This window comes from Nomascus leucogenys, chromosome 14 (genome assembly GCF_006542625.1).
Source record: "Nomascus leucogenys isolate Asia chromosome 14, Asia_NLE_v1, whole genome shotgun sequence".
NCBI lineage: Eukaryota > Metazoa > Chordata > Mammalia > Primates > Hylobatidae > Nomascus > Nomascus leucogenys.
This window is the reverse complement of record NC_044394.1, coordinates 8,540,960-8,562,448: the sequence shown is the minus strand read 5'-3', so window position 1 is coordinate 8,562,448 and position 21,489 is coordinate 8,540,960. Positions and strand designations below refer to the sequence as shown.

Sequence of the window (21,489 nt, the reverse complement as noted above, 5' to 3'; positions counted from 1 at the left end):
TGCCTGTGATCTGAGTACTTTCGGAGGCCTAGGTGGGCAGATCACTTGAGTGAGTTCAAGACCAGCCTGGGCAACATGGTGAAACTCCGTGTCTACTAAAAATACCAAACTTAGCTGGGCGAGGTGGCACATGCCTGTAGTCCCAGCCACTCAGGAAGCTGAGGCATGAAAATTGCTTGAACCCGGGAGGCAGAGGCTGCAGTGAGCCGAGATCGTGCCACCGCACTCCAGCCTGGGCGACAGAGCGAGACCCTGTCTCAAAAAAAAAAAAAAAAAAAAAGTAAATAATATTAACTGAAACATGTAGGCTACATGGTGATATAGCCTGATAGTGTTTATGTAAAGTTTGAAAACATTCAGAACATTGTGATATATGATATGTGATATGTGATAATAAACTTCTGTTGAAGGGAGCAAGTTACTTTTGGAAGAAATGGTGTCAAGGAAGGATATACACAGTAAGCATTCAATTAATATAAGTTAAAATTTTTTGTATTATGTGTGTATGTATGTACATATACACAGTGATTTTTACCATACCTTAAAAATCTTAAGCAAACAATTCAAATAATTTTAGATCATTTTATGTAAATTGTTCAAAAAACCGTAATGTCTTGGGCAATGCCTGACACATAATAATATGAATGACAAAATATGCAGCTGTTTGTTGTTTTCTGCTATTACCACTTACCATTATGTCATTGGTTGATGCAGTAGCTCAAACATGATATCATTATTCTTGGTAACCCAAGACTATAAACTTTGGTATATATCGTGTGATATATGATACTTTTTTTTTTTTTTTTTTTTGAGACAGAGTCTTGCCCTGTCGCCCAGGTTGGAGTGCAGTGGCATGATCTTGGCTCACTGTAACTTCCGCCTCGGGTTCAAGCAATTCTTGTGTCTCAGCCTCCTGAGTAGCTGGGACTACAGGCACGTGCCACCACGCCCAGCTAATTGTTATATTTTTAGTAGAGATGGGGTTTCACCTTGTTGGTCAGGCCTTGAACTGGCCAGGTCATGAGGTCTTGAACTCCTGACCTCAAGTGATCCACCTGCCTCAGCCTCCCAAAGTCCTGGGATTACAGGTGTGAGCCACCATGCCCAGCCATATGATATGTTATTTTTGGTGAGCCTTAAGCAACTGTTATTTAAAAGATACAAACTCACCTGTAGGTGGGTTTATGAATATCATGCATATGGCATTTGATAGTATATTAGTTTGCTAGGCCTATCATAACAAAATACCAATGACTGTGAGACTTAAACAATAGAAATTTGTTTTCTCATTATTCTAGGGGCTGGAAGTCTAAGATTCAGGTGTTGTCAGGTTTCGTTTCTTCTAAGGTCTCTCTCCTTGGCCTGTAGATGACTGCCTTCTTACTGTGTCCTCACATGGACTTTTCTGTGTGATTGTGCAGCACTAGAGTCTGTTCCTCTTAATAAGGACATCAGTCATGTTAGATTAAGGCCTTACCCCAGTGGCCTCATTTTAACATAATCACCTCTTTAAAGATTATCTCCAAATAGACTGAGGTACTGGAGGTTGAGCCTGCAGTATATAAATTATGGAGGAAAGGGGCACAAAATTCAGCACATAACAGATTGTTTACAAAGCTTTTTCACGATAGCTTCATAATCCTTATAACAAACTTCACGAAGTAAGCAGTGGTGGATATTACTGTTTTCGTTTTGTATGTAAACAGACTCAGAGTCATGTAATTAGTGGCAGAACTGGGAGTTACTTCAAACTGGTTTTTTTGAAGAAAAAATTAGTAGTCTTATCTTTTATCTACCATGATTATGTTACTGAAGTTAGATTTGTTACTTTTTCCCAAAATAGTGTTTCCCAAGTTAGTATCAGATAGTGTGTGTGTGTGTGTGTGTGTGTGTGTGTGTGTGTGTGTGTGTGCGCGCGCGCGCACAGGGGTGTATGTGTGTACGTTTTGTATTCTGTTACCTAGAATACAATCTGAGAAATTGCTTTTAAAAGCTTTCAACTTGGTCGGGCATTGTGGCTCACGCATGTAATCCCAGCACTTTGGGAGGTCGAGGCGGGTGGATCATGAGGTCAGGAGTTCAAGACCAGCATGACCAACATGGAGAAACCCCGTCTCTACTAAAAAATACAAAAATTAGCTGGGTGTGGTGGCACGCACCTGTAATCCCAGCTATTCAGGAGGCTGAGGCAGGAGAATCCCTTGAACCCAGGAGGTGGAGGTTGCAGTGAGCCGAGATCGCGCCATCACACTCCAGCCTGGGCGACAGAGCAAGACTCTTGTCTCAAAAAAAAAAAAAAGAAAAAGAATAAAAGCTTTCGACTTACAGGTTTGTTCATTAATACATTCATAAGAACTTCACTGTACCAGCCTGAAAGTATATTTGTACTTGCATAAAACCTCATTTATCCTAAAATGTAAGGAGAGAAAAATGCATTAATATTAAGTATACTTATTTAGTGACCTTACTGTTAGAATATTATAGAAATAAACCTAGATTCTTTGTACATTCTTAATTCTCAAGCTCACTTTGAGTTATTTTTATCATTTTTTTCAGTGTATAATCAGAATAATTTGTAATTTCTTAAGAATTTTGAGGTGGCAGTGAATAGTAATTTTGTTTGTTCAAATAATTTTTTTCCTCACACAGTTGCGGTCTTGTAGTAAGAGTGAGTTGATATCTAAGAGCTCAGAGATCCTTATGATGTTTCAGCAAGTTCATCGGAAGCCCATGGCATCTTTTGTTACCACTCCTGTTCCACCAGACTTTACCAGGTATGACACAGTTTTTAATTTCATTTTCATTTGAAATTTATGTGGAAATGCATATACTTGTTTCAAAAGAATGTTATTTTTTTTGATGCCATCTCTCTCTCTCTTTTCTTTTATAGATAGGGTCTCACTTGTTGCCCAGGCTGGTCTCAAACTCCTGGACTCAAGTGATCTTCCCTCCTTGACCTCCCAAATTACTAGGGATCATAGACACGAGCCACCACACTTGGCCACTCCATAGCTTTTTAAGGTCTTGTTTATAATGGAGTGGTCTGGCGAGCTCTGTTGTATACATACAAATCTAGTTCTCCTGAAAAGTCTCACAGACTGATACTTTTGACTGTTAAGAGAAAATGATAATGAACTAGGAATCATTTTTTTTCCAAGAGTTCCATCTTCCATAGTACAGAAAAAAATTGATTACATTAGCTTCATCAGTGTACCTTTTGAATTGAACTATATCTCCTAACACAAAACTCAGAAACTGATGAAATGCCAAAAGAATTTGAAGGTGACGCCATGTTATCTCCAGATCCTAAAAGATAGAGAGAGGAAATAATTATGGCAAAAAGTATCCTAGTTTTCATCTTGGGCCAAACCTTAGAATTTTTCTGAACAGCATATTCCTTCAAGCATGTTTGTGATCATTCTGTGGTGTTAGACTGGTGGTTTCTGACTAGATGTTGGAATCACTTGGGATTTGGCTGAAAATTAATCAGTGCTGGTCATACCATACCCCAGGCCATTTGAAAGAAAATCTTTGGGTGTGTATTAGTCTACTTGGGCTGCTATAACAAAATACCATATACCGGGTGCCTTAAACAACAGAAATGTATTTTCTCACAGTTTGAGAGACAAGAATTCCAAGATCAGGGTGTCAGAAAATTCACTTTTTTGCCTCAGCTTGCAGACAGCTGCCTTCTTTCTGTGTCTTCACCTGACCTTTTCTCTGTTCTTGCTTGGAGAGAGATCAGTCTCTGGTGTCTCTTTCTCTTTTTATGAGGACACAAGCCTTATTGTATTAGACCCACCATTATCAACTCATTTAGCCTTAATTATCTTCCTAAAGGCCCTGGCTATAGATAACAGTCACATTGGGGGTTAGGGCTTTAACATGGGAATTTGGGGAGACACAATTCAGCCTATGACATTGGGTTCAGATGGACATTTTCAGTTTGTTCTTTTAAAATCTCCTTAGCTTATTCTAAGATGAGGGGTGAAGCCACTGCTTTAGATAAACATTTTGGTGTGACAGACTTTATCTTAGAGAGATGACTTACGGAATACTATCAAGTTTTCCTACCATGGTGAGGGCCGTGGCACATTTAGAAAATAGCCTTTGTTATAAAAATGTTTATATGTTGAGCTGCCTTTTCTTTTTCCTCTAATATGTGATGCCTCTGATGATTACAGAGCATTCATTGTACTATTTTATTTTTTATTTTTTTAATGTATTATTTATTTATTATTATTTATGCTGCGTCTCACTCTGTCACCTAGGCTGGAATGCAGTGGCGTGATCTCAGCTCACTGCAACCTCAACCTCCCGGATTCAAGCAATTCTCACACCTCAGCCTCCTGGGTAGCTGGGAATATAGGCATGCACCACCACGCCCAGCTAAGTTTTGTATTTTTAGTAGAGGCGGGGTTTCTTCATGTTGGCCAGGCTGGTCTCAAACTCCTCACCTCAAGTGATTTGCCTGCCTCGACCTCCCAAAGTGCTGGGATTATAGGTGTGAGCCACCATGCCTGGCCGCATTCACTGTACTAGAGTATATCATATAAGCCAGGGCTTTTCAATCTTGGCATTGTTGACATTTTGAGCAGAATAATTACTTGTGGGGTGGGGTGAGCTTTCCTGTGTTTTATAGGATGTTTAGCAGTATCCCAGTAGCACTCCCCACCCCACCACCTTGCAGTTGTGACAAAAATGTTTCCAGACATTGCCAAATGTCCATGGGAACAAAATCACCCCTGATTGAGAATCACTGTTATAAGCCCTTCTTACTCGTTATAGATGCCACAGTCCTATAAACAGAAGGGCAAAGTTTTTCTGACAGCTAGAACTCCAGTGGTTCTCATTGACCAGTAGAAGTCTTCCTTTCTGATTAACAACCTCATAAAGTATTCCTATCTTTTTAAAGCACTGACTTTTTTGTTTAAATCTCTGTTTCTGAGTGACAGCACTGAATATTATTAAAAGGACTACGTATTTGCTGTCATTAAGTAGATTTGGTTGAAGAATGTTCACCAAAATCCCTAGGCTGCCTCATTGATACTGTGGTCAGCTATTTCAGTATTGAAGATTTGTTTTCTGAACCATTTCATCCCCTGTGGAATGAAACAGATTTTGACCTAAGGGTCATATATAAAAATTAGTGTTTTTCAATTCAAAGTGTGGTTCATGGATGACCTAAGTCAGAGCTATGTGTGGCATTTGTTTGAAATGCAAATTCCCAGGCCAACTTCCCCAGAATCTTTATAGAGGAGGTATTCAGAAATGCGTCTTGAGCACTCTAAGTAATAATACTGCACTAAAGTTTGGGAACCATTGATGTGTGTAAATTCCCATTCTTATACCACTTTCAGCAGCTTATCAGGCAGGCAACAATGCTCACTAGTCTGTTAATTAAGCACTTTTAGGAGCTTCTCTCTTTCTCCAGTAATGCTCACTACCTTATCGGAAACTTTGGCTTTTAATTTAATTCTTATTAGAAACCTATTTTATTAGTTGCAACATACAGGAAAAGAGGGCCAAATAAGAAAGACCAGCATTCGTGACATTAAGTTACATACGAAAGTTTAGATGTGCAAAGCACATTGCCTTTAGTTCCATCAGTTAGTAATTAGTAATGGAGCCACAGTGGAGAAGAAAAGGTCACTAAATCAGTGAAGTGTTATTTATTAAAGACCATGTGCCCAGTATTGTTGTAGGTGCTGCATGGGAGAAGAGGAACTAAACATGTTACTGTGGGCTGGGTGCGCGGTGGCTCATGCCTGTAACCCCAGCACTTTGGGAGGCCGAGGCGGGTGGATCACCTGAGGTCAGGAGTTCTAGACCAGCCTGACCAACATGGAGAAACCCCATCTCTACTAAAAATACAAAATTAGCCGGGTGTGGTGGTGCATGCCTATAATCCCAGCTACTCCAGAGGCTGAGGCAGAAAAGAAAAAATAAAAGATACAATAGTGAAGCTGTCAGTTAATAGAGAGTTTTTTGTTTCAGGGAGAAATAGTCAAGTTGATAAGGAGAACCAGTTTTTATATAGCTCAGCAGTTTATTTCCTTAAGAAACAAATGGATACTTGTGGTTCTCCCTTTTTTCCCTTTGTTCATGAAGTTATGATGAGGTTACTGGTCTGAAGATTTGCAGATTAGTGACTTCAGATTACTGGGCTAGAGATGGTTTGAGGGTAGTTTCCCATATTCTGTGAAGACAAAGATTCACTGACACCATCATGAGATGAATCCAGTCATAACTAGAGCAGTCTACACTTCTAAGAGAGGAGGAGAAAATTTTAAAACTATGAAAAGATAAAGCAGTGCCTCTTCTGCAGCCACAGAATGATAACATCAGTATGATTGAAGATAACCTCTAAATGAATGAGCATAATATGGAGATGTGGTGGTGGAATTAGATGGCCTAGCAGTAGCAATAGCTTTGTCTATGCATATAAAGAATGCAAAATCAGTGAGCCGAGATTGCGCCACTGCACTCCAGCCTGTGTGACAGAGCGAGACTCCGTCTCAAAAAAAAAAAAAATTAAAATTTAAAAAGCAAAATAATTTCTTTTGCAAAAGAAATTTTTGAGCAAATATTTCCAACTCTACGAATCTGCCAGCAAGTATTTGTAAACATTCATTCAGTGAATATATGCCAGCTATATTTTAGGCATGTGTTAAGTGCTAGCATTAAGCGTAATACAGAGCTCTTTGGATTTATAATTATGACTTAGAAAAACAGGTTATTGGAACAGTAATAAAATTAATGTGGTAACTGGTGATAGGGGAAGTGAGTAGCCTGTTTAATGCTGCCCAATACCACTAATTTGTCATTATACTATTTGTGTCCAAAAAGTTTTCCCTAGGAAAATGTACATATGTAAAAGTATATCACAGTACCTGTTTTCTATGCTCTGAATGTGGTCATTTTCTCTCAGCAAGTGAGACTAGGGTAAACTGAACTGTACCCTCTTGGTTCCTGAGTGTTAGTAACCTATGCTCTTTAGCCTGGAAGCTTTCTACTTCACCATTCTGAGTTGAAAATGGCATCTCCTGTTGTTTATTTTGTGTTCTGCTGAAGCCTTTTGACCCTTAATGGCCAATAAAATATGATAATGATAGTCTGGACTTAGAGCAGAAATAACAGTAACAACAACACAAGAAATAAATTACACTGGACATGGCAGAAGAAATAATATGCAGATTAGCAGGCAACTGGGGATTGATTAAAGTCTTTGCATGTTGTGGAGGATATTCTGTACTTGATGAGAGACGTGATTGAAAGTTGCACAAAATTACAAAAGCATGTCAAATTTGAAGACTATACTGGGAAGACTCCCTTAGAGCTCTTACTAGGTTTATGGTTCCAGAAAGGCTTCCTAGGCACTAGTTGCATTGGTCCTGCTAATTGGGGTTTGTGTATATTGAGTGCTAGGAGATCATATAATGGGAAGACCTTAGAGCAAACCCGCAAGAGTATGTGACTTCTAATCTGTTATCTGAAGAAATACTAAGGGTTAACCAGGCAAAAGTATATGGGGATGAGGAAAGTGAGTCTTCTAAGAAGGATAACAACTGACTAGGGATATCATAGGAATTCTTGACATAGTCAATTTGGATAGTAGCTATACAGTTAATCACAGGGCAAAGTACATCTGCTTACTATGTAAAAGATGTGACCTATTTAGCTATACATTCTTACATTAAAATAATTATTTATCTATATTGTATTGCAAGCCACTAATTTCTTTAGACAGTATCATAGTGTGGCAGTGCTATAGATGTATTTTTTATCTTCTTTTGATAATAACCAAAATTATGATGAATTGAACTTTAGAAAATGTATCTGAAGATGTGATGAAATGGTTTGCAGTTTATTGTTTTGGTAAATTTGTAATTTTATATATCAAATTTATAGCACTGTATTAAAACATTGTATGATAGTCTTTTTCATAGTGTTTTAATGAATTTTGAGGTGTTCTAATGACAGTGTACAAACCATCTACATGACTGAAGGTAGTTAGCAGCAAAGTGACTTTTAGTCCATTCTGTGATTATAATACAGTTCTCTCTGAAGAAGATTGGATGGGACTAAAGTTGCTTGAAGTAGTTTTGACTTGCCAAGAAAGTGTGAGTGTGCTAGTCCATCACAGTTGCCCCTTAGGTGATGAGGTATTCATCCTATAAAAATGTATAGATTTATTTGCTAGTAAATAGTTTCAAAGTATTTGAGGTCTGTTAATATTTCCCATAATTCATTCCAAAGAAGGAAGTTTGGGGATTAATTGTGATATCGTTGACTGTTGTTTCATTTTTTAAAGGATGTTTTATATCTGTTTCATAATTCAGATTCACGCCCTAAGCGTCAGTTTCTTTTTCCCATTTCCATGAGTACTTTTTAAAGTGTATTTCTTGTACTTACTTTAATAATTAATTATATAATGTATTGCCTTCTTTCTTTTAGGAAAAAAAGCTTTTATAAAGTATTTATTTATTGATTTATTGGTTGACTGAGACAGAGTCTGGCTCTGTTGCCCTCGCTGGAGTGTGGTAGTGCAATCTCGATTCACCGCAACCTCCACCTCTAGGGTTCAAGCGATTCTCGTGCCTCAGCCTCCCAAGTAGCTGGGATTGTAGGTGCACACCACCACATCTGGGTAATTTTTGTGTATTTTTAATAGAGATGGGGTTTCACCATGTTGGCCATGCTGGTCTTGGGCTCTCGACCTCAGGTGATCCACCCACCTTGGCATCCCAGAGTGCTGGGATTATAGGGGTAAGCCACCTCGCCCAGCCAAAAAACTTCTATAAAGTATTTGTATCTCCAATTTAATTGCAGACTTGATGGTTTTATGAATTCATTTGATTTAATGTTATGTTCAATAAAGATTTAAAAATATTTCTTAGATTTTAGTTTAATAAAGTTTTTAAGATACTAGTGAAGGACTTGGTTTTTTTAGGTAAATGGAATTTTAAACACGTAAGCTAAATAATTTTTTTTGCCTTTGCTTTTTTTTAGTGAATTAGTGCCATCTTACGATTCAGCTACTTTTGTTTTAGAGAATTTCAGGTAAGAGTTTTTGACAATTCTGGTTTTTTTGTATGTGTATATAACGAAGAGCCAGAAATGTATTCTTTGGTAAGACAGTAATCTAGTGAACTGTGTCACTCACTTTAGAAGTCTTAGAAGAATAAGTTTCCTATTAGAAACGTGGAGATAATTTGTGCTGGATTATATTGTATCTTTAGACTGACTGCTTCTCTAGTCTGGGAAAAGGAACCTTTGCTTTTTATTTTGAGAACGGGTTTTGCTCTGTCCCCCAGGCTGGAGTGCAGTGGCGTGATCATTGCTCACTGCAGCCTCAACCTCCTGGGCTGCAGCGATCCTCTCACCTCAGCCTCCCAAGTAACTGGGACTACAAGCATGTGCCACCACACAGATGGGGTCTCACTGTGTTTCATAGGCTGGTCTCAAACTCCTGGGCTCCAGTAATTCTCCCACCTCAGCCTCCAAAATGCTGGAATTATAGGCATTAGCCACGGTGCCCTGCCCAAAGTAAGGAACCATTTTAAATAAGAGAGATCACTTAGCTTTGACTAAGGTGGGGGGCCGGACAGTTAGAGGTTGATGAGCCCCCTCTAAACCATCCTCAGAAATGAAAGTGCTGGGAAGAAATCCATTGAGATCCGTTTATCTCAGCTCAAAGTGAAGAATTGTGGATAAGGGGCCATTATTGTAAGAAATGTGTAGCCTTTGTCAGTTGTATGTTAATTTTGTTAGCTTTTACTACTTTTTCTCTAAGATCAGAAGTGAAGATCATAACATGCAAAGGTTCTTAGCAATTTGTCTTGGAGGGCAGCATTGGAAGTGGAAACAAAGAATACAAGGTCTTCAGGAGAGAATCTCCAAATAATAGGCAAAGGCCATCACAATAAGGCCACACCGGGCAGGGCATGGTGGCTTAAGCTTGTAATCCCAGCACTTCAGGAGGCCGAGGCGGGTGGATCATCGAGGTCAGGAGTTCAAGACCAGCCTGGCCAACATGGTAAAACCCCGTCTCTACTAAAAATACAAAAATTAGCTGGGCGTGATGGTGGGCGCCTGTAATCCCAGCTACTTGGGAGGCTGAGGCAGGAGAATCGCTTGAAACCGGGAGGTGGAGGTTGCAGTGAGCCGAGATTGTGCCACTGCGCTCCAGCCTGGGCAACAAGAGCAAAACTGTCTCAAAAAACTCTATCTCAAAAAAAAAGCTACACAGAATTTATCCCTCCTCCCATTTAATTTGTCTTTTCTTATGGGATACTTTTGTGGCTAAAACATAGTCTCTTTGAGGTTTTTCCCACATGTATTAAGGTTTAGTGTACTCTCGTTTTTCAATGTTAAAAGATGATTATACTGCAGAGAAGTGAGGAAGAAACATTCTGGGTTTTGTTTTATTTTTAATGGTGAAAGATTGCTTGTTGAAGCATTAATTAAATTTGGGAGACTTAGTGATACATTCCTTTTCCCTGAAATGTCACAATTTTGAGGGTTTTTTTTTTCCCTGAAACTTAAAAGATATTGCTGAATATTTCAGTATCTTTAAATTTTCTTCATTTCAGAATGTAAGCATATCTAAACTTTTACAGTGGAATTTTGACCTGTTCAGTCACCTTGTTATTTGTCTAGGATTTCAAATATGTAACAAAGAAACTGGTTGGTTTTTCTTTTTGCCTGTTGCCATTTCACAGCAGTTTTGATCTTGGGGTTTGGTTGGTTTTCTTTTTCGTTAGCACTTTGCGTCAGAGAGCAGATCCTGTTTACAGTCCACCTCTTCAAGTTTCAGGACTTTGCTGGAGGTTAAAAGTTTACCCAGTAAGTTTTTCATATTTCTAATAAATTTTGAAACCAAGGTCTTTCTTTCAGAGTTCTGTAGTATACTAATTTGATTACTGAGAACTGTTAACTCTTCTTTTTTTTGTTACATATGCTGTCCCCATTCCCTGTTCCCCTTCTCCCCCCATATTAGACAACTGTTTGTTTGTCCACACCTTGTTCTCTAATACATTCTGCTGGAAGGCCTATTGGAAACAATGTTCCCTGAGTTCTCATATGTTGAAAACAGTTTTTGCCCTTTATATTCTAAGGCTAGTATTGCTGGATATGAAATCCTTGGCTCATATTTTCTTTCATTGGGTATCTTCAATATGCAATTCCATTTTCTTTAGGAAAAGTCTGATAATAAACTAATTTTCTTTACCTTTAAAGATGTTTGGTGATATTACCTAGATGCTAAATAATCTTTTTGAGTCCAGTAATTTACTATTACACATTTTAGTCCTCCTGGGTTAGTATTCTCAGTTACACATTGAAGTCTTTCAATATGTAGTTTCAGATTATTTTCTTTTTTAGAAAAGTTTTGTATAATGGGATTATACAATAATATATAACCTTTTATGTCTGGCTTTATTCACCTAGCTGATGAGTCATTTATTCATTGATATCTATTGAGTGATTATCATGTCGAACCTCAAAAGTTGCCTCAGGTCCTTTCAAGCAAGGTAGACTAAAAACGAAGGGGTTAATAGTACTTGTACCTCTCTGTAGTCATATCCCAGTAGACACTGGAGATGTATAAGGATCTCTGTTCTCAGCCTTCACTGTCTCGTTGGGGGAACAGATGTTTAAACAAGTAGTTATAGTAAATGTGATTCTTTTAAAACATAGACACCTGAAGTACTAGGGAAATACATAGGAAGTAATTCTCTTTTTTTAAAAGAGTCTTGCCAAATTAAACAAAAAGGGTGGGAGTAATTATCTTTATAAAAATAAAATCTATAGTAGAGATTTAAACAACTTCTCAATCTCTAGACAGAATCTTGTATGGAATTCTAATGTTAAAATCATATAGAAATTATATTTAATTACTTTCAGCATAGGGTATTACCTTTTTGTATGTTGGTCTTAAAAATTAATTTTTGGTTTTAAATTTTTTTTGCCTCATTTCTAATGAAATTATTTTTCCCATTAGGGTCTTGTTTTTTTGTTAAGGTTGATTTGTAAGAGTTCTATATATGTTAAAACTCTTAACCTTTCTCGTGGTTGTTGATATTTCCCTTCATTTTTGTGCCTTAATAGTTTCACTTTTTTTTAATGCACAAAAGTTTAAAGTTGTTAAGAACTCAAATCTGTTGGTATTTTTAATTATTTCTTCCATTGCTTTGAGGCTTAGAAGTACTTCTCAATCTAGATATCAGATATTATCTGCATTTTGTTGTATTGTGGCTTAATTTTTTTACACTTAAACTGATTATTCTTCTTTTAGGATGGAAATGGAGTTGTGCGAGGTTACTACTTATCTGTGTTTCTGGAACTCTCAGCTGGCTTGCCTGAAACTTCTAAGTAAGAAGTGTAATTAAATAACAACCTTAATGTGCATTTACATACATTAACCCTAGCAATTTTTGTTAATTTTTATTTTTATTAATTACTATATTGGTATGTGTGTTAAGATGTAGAATAATATGGAATTCTTGGCATCATAGGATGGTATTTTTCTAAAAACAAAATATTTTTAAGAAAACTTGTATTGCTTTGCATTTTTGGAAATCTCTTTACTATCTGGCTTAAAAGAAGACAACTGGATTCTCATGTCTGCTTTTATATTCAATTTTTTAAAAATATCATTTTGATTGAAATACATGTATGAAATCTGTCTGCAGAGTTCTACAACCGTCACCAACATCTAATTTTATAACATTCTGTTTACTCCACAAGGAATCCCTGTACTCCTTAGCAGTCACTTCCCATTCCCCCTTTCCCTCAGTCCCTGAGAACCACAGATGTACTCTTTGTCAAGGAGGAATATTTTTTAAAGTGGTTTTAGATAATTGTGGATCTTCTTTGATATTACATCCAAACTGAACAAGTGGTAGGTTGTTAAATGTTGTTTACAATGTGGGATCTGGAATCATATTAATGATTTTTTTTTTTTTAACTCTGTTACATGAAATCTGTTAGTTTGGTGTGGAATGTCTGCTTTCAGCTAACATGAAGCAAGAGGGATGAGATCTACCCATTTTCCTGCAACAATAAAAAAAAAAAGACCTCATGAAACAACATTTTCTAGACACTGGACATGGTGGTAACAAATGAAAGCAGTCCCTGAGAGATGAGAAACACAAACTAGCTCGGTGATTTCTCCAGCTTACAGCCTTGAGAGAGTTTTCAGGCTGCACAGGGAGGAGCTGGGACTGAGGGAGAATCTCGCAGACTTGGTTAAGGGGATAGTGCTAAGAGTCTAGAAAGGACAATGCAGCTAGAGCGCATTGGACAAAATACCAGAGAGGAGAAAGCTGCAGAGACTGAAGTCTAGAGATCCGTAATGGGTTCCCCTTGAGTATTCAGCAGAGTACTTATCAGGGCATATGTCTGAGGAAACTACCTGAGATTGGGGAAAGAACTGCTTGACGGGATTAGAGGGAATAGTGAGTGCCTGGTGTTCACACAGGGCTAGGAACTGTGTCTGTTGCAACCAGCCATGGTGGAGAAATTCATAATTCATGGGTCATTGGGTATAATGCTAAGGAAGCTTTTGCCTCGATAGCAGAAATTAGCCCTAGACTGAACACTGCTCTGGACCCACCTAACAAAAGTAAGACCTGAAAGGATCAAATTGTTTTCAAGTAACTTAACTGCATCCCAGAAGGAAGCTCAAGAAAATGTATAAGGTTGCTGAAGTATCTAACATCCAACAGAGTAAAATTTAGTGTCTTGTGTTCAGTCAAAGTTTAATATGCCAGACTGGCTGGCTCATACCTGTAATCCCAGCACTTTGGGAGGCCAAGACGGGAGGATTGCTTGAGACCAGGAATTTGAGACCAGCCTGGGCAATATGGTGAGACCCTGCACACGTCTCAGCTACTCAGGAGGCTGAGGCAGGAGGATTGCTTGAGCCCAGGAAGTCAAGGTTGCGATGAGCTGTGTCTGCACCACTGCACTCCAGCCTGAATGACAGAGTGAGACCCTGTCTCCATTTATTTATTTACTTAATGTATTTTGAGTCTCACTTTATCACCCAGCTTGGAGTACAGTGGCATGATCTCAGCTCACTGCAACCTCTGCCTCCCAGGTTCAAGCAATTCTTCTGCCTCAGCCTCCCAAAATAGCTGGGATTACAGGCATGCATCACCACACGCAGCCAATTTTTGTATTTTTAGTAGAAACAGGGTTTCACCATATTGGCCAGGCTGGTCTTGAACTCCTGACCTCAGGTGATCCACCCACCTCAGCCTCCCAAAGTGCTGGGATTACAGATGTGAGCCAGTGTGCCCGGTTAAGAATTCTTTATATATTTTGGATACTAAACCTTTATCAGACATATGATTTGCAAATAGTTTCTCCCATTTGGTAGGTTGTCTTTTCACTTTCTTGATAATGTGCATTAATGCACAAAAGTTTATAGACTGTATCTTCTTTGTCTTTTTGTAAACCTGAAAATTTTATAAGATTGGATATATAAATTAGAATATATTGGCTTTCCCAATGTATACTTCTTTTCTTTTTGAGATAGGGTCTTGCTGTGTCACTGAGGCTGGAGCACAGTGGCACAATTATGGCTCACTGCAGCCTCAACCTCCCGGGCCCAGGTGATCCTCCTGCCTCAGTCTCCCAAGTAGCTGGGACTACAGGAATGCACTACCATACCCAGTTAATTTTTTTGTTTTTTGTTTTTATAGATGGGGTTTCGCCATGTTGCCCCGGCTGGTCTCAGATTCCTGGGCTCAGGCGATCTGCCCACCTCGGCCTCCTAAAGTGCTGGGATTACAGGTGTTAGCCACTGTGTCCAGCCTACTTATTTTCTTTTTCCTTTTTCTTTTCTTTTTAACTTTTACTTTAGGTTTGGTGTTACATATGAAGGTTTGTTACATAGGTAAACTCATGTCATGGGGGTTCATTGTACAGATTATTTCATCACCCAGGAATTAAGCCCAGTACCCAATAGTTGCCTTTTCTGCTCCTCTCCTTTTTCCCACCCTCTGCCCTCAAGTATACCCCAGTGTCTGTTATTTCTTTCTTTGTGTTCATAAGTTCTCATCATTTAGCTCCCACAATATAAGTGAGAACATGTGGTGTTTGGTTTTCTGTTCCTGCGTTAGTTTGCTGAGGATAATAGCCTCCAGCTCCATCCATCCATGTTGCACAAAAAACATGATCTCATTCTTTTTTATGGTTGCATACTTATTTTCTATTAGGAAATTTTATAGCCTTTGATTTTCTGAATCAATAATTTGTTTTCTTATCACTTGTACTGGAAAAATACAGTAGAGTATTTCAAAATTTATATTTTAAAATTGCAAGGTGATAAACCTCAAAGGATAAAGAAATAACAATATTTATGTATGAGGAAACATATGTAGTGAATATATGGAAGAAATATTGCATTAGTAAAACAAAAGCAACTTTGAATTACTTGTTTATTCAAAATTTATTTATTTTTTGAGGTGTTGTTTTATACCTGATATATTGGTAAACATCTTTACGAGGAAAAAAGGACCTAGTGCCATTCATGTTTTGGTAGTTCGTTCAAAATACTGCTGTTTTGGCTGGGCGCGGTGGCTCACGCCTGTAATCCCAGTCCTTTGCGATGCCAAGGAGGATAGATCATCTGAGGTCAGGAGTTTGATACTAGCCTGGCCAACATGAAACCCTGTCTCTACTAAAAATACAAAAAATTAGCTGGGCGTGGTGGCGTGCACCTGTAATCTCAGCTACTTGGTAGGCTGAGGCAGGAGAATCACTTGAACTAGGGGGTAGAGGTTGCAGTGAGCTGAGACCCCGCCACTGCCCTCTAGCCTGGGCGACAGAGTGAGACTCCATCTCAAAAAAAAAAACAAAAAAAAACTGCTCTTTTTCTGGCAGGGCGTGGTGGCTCACGCCTGTAATCCCAGCACACTGGGAGGCCAAGGTGGGTGGATCACCTGAGGTCAGGAGTTCGAGACTAGCCTGGCCAACATGAACCCCCGTCTCTACTAAAAATACAAAATTAGCCAAGCATGGTACACCCCTGTAATCCCAGCTACTCTGTAGGCCGAGGCAGGAGAATCACTTGAACCTGGAGTCAGAGGATGCAGTGAGCTGAAATTGCACCATTGCACTCCAGCCTGGGCAACAAGAGTGAAACTCCATCTCAAAAAAATAAAAAAAAAACCCAAAATACTGCTGTTTTTATAAATGATAAAAGAAATGTAACTGCATATATCAATAAGATTTCTTCTCAGGTAATTACTTAGTGACCTTAGTGTTTAGATGAGTTTGTCTTTTACTCTTACTTTACTAACTGTATAGTAATGGTCTGTTTTTCAATTTTAGATATGAATATCGTGTAGAGATGGTTCACCAATCCTGTAATGATCCTACAAAAAATATCATTCGAGAATTTGCATCTGACTTTGAAGTTGGAGAATGCTGGGGCTATAATAGATTTTTCCGTTTGGACTTACTTGCAAATGAAGGATACTTGAATCCACAAAATGATACAGTGATTTTAAGGTAATAGGAAAAATTTGATGTGGTTTTTATTGTGGGTAAATAATATCATCAGAACTATATTTCAAAGATCATTTGGTTAACAAAGATGAATATTGAAATTCATACTAACTATAACCTTATCACTTTCTTAACTGTTTTATTTAAGTGGATAATAATAAAAAATTTGTAGTCAAAAAGTCAAACATTTTTTTGACATCTAGTTAGCAATTCCATTAAAGATAAGCTGGGCGCAGTGGTGCGCCAGTGTTTCCATCTACTATGGAGGCTGAGCTGGGAGGATGGCTTGGGCCCAGGAGTTTGAGACCAGCTTAGGAAACATTATGAGACCCCCATCTTTTTAAAAAGAAAAAAAAAAGTAGGGGGGTGGGAAACTACAACTTCCAGTAAATATAGTAATGTTCCATCTATCTGTTGAACTTCTAGTGACCTCACCATTTGGAAATCTAAGAATAGTGAGGGATAAAGTGCTGATTTTTTTCTCTTCACAGTGCATATTATATTTGAGTGACTGGTTTTACAACTTAATTTTATAAAGCAACTATCAGTTCTTTGTAAATAACAGCAAATTAAAAGTAGAAGAATCAAGATGAAAGTTGATGAAAACCAGCAATTTTCTACTTTTTTCTTAAACTTTTATTTTAAGTTTGGGGTACATGTGTAGGTTTGTTATACAGGTAAACTCACATCATGGTGATTTGGTGTACGGATTATTTCATCACCCAGATACTAAGCCTAGTACCCAATAGTTGTTTTTTCTGATGCTCTCCCTTGTCCCACCCTCCACCCTCAAGTAGGCCCCAGTGTCTGTTGTTTCCCCTTGTTATATCCTTGAGTTCTCGTCATTTAGCTCCTTTTTTATTTTTGGAGATGGAGTCTCCCTCTGTCGCCCAGAGGCGACATCTCGGCTCACTGCAAGCTCTGCCTCCTGGATTCACACCATTCTCCTGCCTCAGCCCCCCGAGTAGCTGGGACTACAGGTGTCTGCCACTGCATCTGGCTAATTTTGTTTTTGTATTTTTAGTAGAGATGGGGTTTCACTGTGTTAGCCAGGATGGTCTCAATCTCCTGACCTCTTGAGCCGCCTGCCTCAGCCTCCAAAGTGCTGGGATTACAGGCCTGAGCCACCGCGCCCAGCCCATTTAGCTCTTAAATAATAAATGAGAACATGTGGTATTTGGGAAAACCATCAATTTTTTTTTTTTTTTTTTTTTTTGAGACGGAGTTTCTCTCTAGTTGCCCAGGCTGGAGCACAATGGCGTGATCTTGGTCCCTGCAACCTTCGCCTCCCAGGTTCAAGTGATTCTCCTGCCTCAGCCTCCTGAGTAGATGGGATTGCAGGCATGCGCCACCATGCCCAGCTAATTTTGTACTTTTAGTAGGGATGGGGTTTCTCCGTGTTGATCAGGCTGGTTTTGAACTCCCTATCTCAGGTGATCCACCCACCTCGGCCTCCCAAAGTGCTGGGATTATAGGCGTGAGCGACCACGTCTGGCCAAAACCATCAATTTTTATTGTTGGTTGTTGGTGTAGTATTTACAAGAAAGGATAGAACATAAATACTGACTAAAACAACAGCCCTATTTAGCCAGGCGTGGTGGCTCACGCCTGTAATCCCAGCACTTTGGGAGGCTGAGGCAGGCAGATCTCCTGGGGTCAGGAGTTTGAGACCAGCCTGGCCAATATGGTGAAATCCTATCTCTACTAAAAATACAAAAATTAGCTGGGCTGTGGTGGCACACGCCTGTAATCCCAGCTACTCAGGAGGCCGAGGCAGGAGAATCGCTTGAACCCAGCGGGTGGAGGTTGCAGTGAACCGAGATTATGCCACTGCACCCCAGCCTGGGCGACATATCAAGACCCTATCTCAAAAATAATAATAAAGTAACTAACAATAGCCCTGTTTAACGTGGGGTAGTCTTTACAGGTCAGAAGTTTTTGGGCATTGGCTGGGCGCCATGGCTCACGCCTGTAATCCCAGCACTTTGGGAGGCTGAGGTGGGTGGATCACCTGAGGTCAGGAGTTCAAGATCAGCGTGGGCAACATGGTGAAACCCCATCTCTACTAAAAAATACAAAAATTAGCGGGCACTTGTGGTGGTGGTGGGCACTTGTAATCCCAGCTACTTGGGAAGCTGAGGCAGTTGAATTGCTTGAGTCCAGGAGGCAGATGTTGCAGTGAGCCGAGAGTTCACCAGTGCACTCCAGCCTGGGCAACAAGAGCGAAACTCCATCTTAAAAAGCAAACAAAAAAGGTTTTTGGGTATCATTACATGATGTTATAATTTGATGATCAAAATGAGAACTTGAATATTTAAAAAAAGAGATTAAAATATGTTCTGAACTGAGAAGTTTCAGAGTATTTAACAGTTTAAAAATTCTCATCACAACGATTTTAAACGTTTTTTTCTTGTGAGTGATTTAATGTACTCCTGAATTTCCCTTATTTGGAGCTCTTTGTTCTTGAGCATACTGGACAGATGAGTTGCTATCATATCAGCATTTACTCCTACGTGTTTTCTGTAGCTTTTCTGGAAGTATAAAGAAGTTTAACAAGGGAAATGATTTTCAGTGTAGGGAAAAAGATATGTTTTTGTTATTGTTTTGTTTAGAGTCAGTGTCTTGCTATATTGCCCAGTAGTCTAGAATTCTTGGGCTCAAGTGATCTCCTGCCTCAACTTCCCAAGTAGGTGGGATTACAGCTGCATGCCACTGTGCCTGGAATCATGTTTTTTGAGGGGAGGGATTATTTTAGTTATCTTCGTATAGCTTTTCAGACTTCTGGGGTTTAACTATTCACCAAGAGAAATAATTTATTGCTATTTCATGCTTCAGCCATAGAGAGAATTACAAAATTATTCAAACATCAATTTTACCAACCTATAAAAGACCCATTTTCTTATAGCACTAGTTTCATCCTTATTAGCGTTATTTATTAGTACAGAAACAAATTCCTGTTATGACATCATTTTTTTTAAAGCAACATTGAGTCTGTACCATATGCCTGACACTGAGTTGCTAATAAGAAAAATATAGACATGGTTTTTGTCCACAGGGAACTCAAGATGAAATTGGCAGATAAAAACAGAATTTACTACTCTCTTATTATAAAATAATGCTATAGTAGCACCATAAGTAAATTGCTATGAAGTTTCTTGGATGGGGGCTTCTCATTATCCTATTATATTTATTTATTTAATGAGACATTGCTCAAACTTTAAACCTTTTAGTTCAAGATTCTGGTGGAATTTTATATGTATTTATTAGAAAGTTATTTAAGGCTTTTCTATAACTACGAATGTATATTTCATTCTTTCATTAAAACAGAAAGTTAAGACATTTTACCTGCTGCTTGGTTTTGTTTTAATGGCAAAATATTAGAACTAATGTGCAGGGTTAACCAGTGGTTTAAATCATTCAAAGAAAATAATAGTGTTTAGATGGTCTTACTTTAATGTCTTACCAGTGGGTACTTTCTAGACTGTGAATTGTCTCTGCTCAGTTGAGTGAATCATCTCTACTCGGTTCAGTTCAGAACATACTTTAATCTCTTGATTTGATTTGATTGATTTGATTTGATTTGATTTTTTGAGACGGAGTTTCGCTCTGTTGCCCAGGCTGGAGTGCAGTGGTGTGATCTCGGCTCACTGCCACCTTTGCCTCCCAGATTCAAGCGATTCTCCTGCCTCAGCCTCCTGAGTAGCTGAGATTACAGGCGCCCGCCACCATACCTGGCTAATTTTTGTACTTTTAGTAGAGACGGGGTTTCACCATGTTGGCCAGGCTGGTCTCGAACTCCTGACCTCAGGTGATCTGCCCACCTTGGCCTCCCAAAGTGCTAGGATTACAGGTGTGAGCCACTGTGCCCGACCAATCTCTCTCTTTTTTTTTTAAATACTCAAGTTCTCATTTTGATCATCCGATTATAACATATAATGATGCCCAAAAACTTCTGACCTATAAAGACTATCCCAACATTAAATAGGACTGTTGTTTTATAGTCAGTGTTTATGTTCTGTCCTTTCTTGAATTAGTATTCTTGACTAAAACTAATTATCTACTGCCAGATAACTGTTAAATGGTCAGTAGGTTCTTACACTAAAGTGTAAAATCCTAGAAAAAAATGAACAGCTAACATTGTGTAGCCAGGTAAAAGGGCTGGAAGGAATGAGAGAGATGTAGATGTCCAAATTAGTCTTGCCTTGTGGTTTTTCCTTTCTTCAAAAACACCTTCACACATGCACTGCAATTTTTTCACTGTAAATATAGTCACGTTAGGCTATGTAACAAAGGTAGAGGTTTGTTTGCTTTAGTATTAGTTTTTTTTAAATTAAAACAACTCTGGATAGGTTAAGATTCTGTCATTTATATATTAACATGATTTTATGTAGGTGCAGTACATTTTTTCCTAACCTAAGCTGAAATAATGCCATATTGTAATAAGGGCAGTTTTGATTGCTATCTTGAAGGGTTCAGGATGTAGTTTATTTAGAGCATGTAACTCCTTGGGGGACAGTAAAGCAGTCCTGGGTGGTTGACCCAGGAAGTGATTTTTTTCTGAGGGGCAGGAAATATGGGAACGTGAGATGGAATAGAGAAATATAAAGAGCAGCACTTAAAACTTTGTATTTTGCTAGGGCCTGATTTAGGGAAGAAAGGGATAAGAGTTATCTTCCTCCTTATAGGAGGAAATTGCATAGTATATGGCTCTCTTCTTCCCTACTCACGCTCATCATTGTATTTTAGTTACATTATTATAATAAATATGCCTTAGTAGGTTAGTTGGGGAAGCTTAACTACAATGTACAATGTTATTTCTTTAGAAAGGTAGTTTGAGGACAACTGGCGTTTCAGAACCTTGTGTCATAATCTGTGGACTACATCTATAAACAACAAATACTAGCAGCTCTAAGTTTATGTGAATTTTGGCCTTATAATCAAGTTAACCCAAATTGCAGAATTCAATGC

The 21,489-nt window shown here is 38.6% G+C and overlaps 1 protein-coding gene across 6 annotated transcripts in view; it reads left to right on the top strand.

Annotated features, from left to right (window-relative positions):
• The window catches only part of TRIM37 (tripartite motif containing 37), a 113,042-nt gene that overhangs the window by 31,895 nt on the left and 59,658 nt on the right, over positions 1 to 21,489 (top strand). For all 6 annotated transcript variants that reach the window (XM_030827902.1, XM_030827904.1, XM_030827903.1 and 3 more), the window contains exons 9-13: positions 2,650 to 2,774; positions 9,013 to 9,063; positions 10,767 to 10,848; positions 12,299 to 12,375; positions 16,345 to 16,524. In XM_030827902.1, coding sequence (XP_030683762.1) covers positions 2,650 to 2,774; positions 9,013 to 9,063; positions 10,767 to 10,848; positions 12,299 to 12,375; positions 16,345 to 16,524 — 515 coding nt within the window. The remainder of the gene's footprint in view (positions 1 to 2,649; positions 2,775 to 9,012; positions 9,064 to 10,766; positions 10,849 to 12,298; positions 12,376 to 16,344; positions 16,525 to 21,489) is intronic.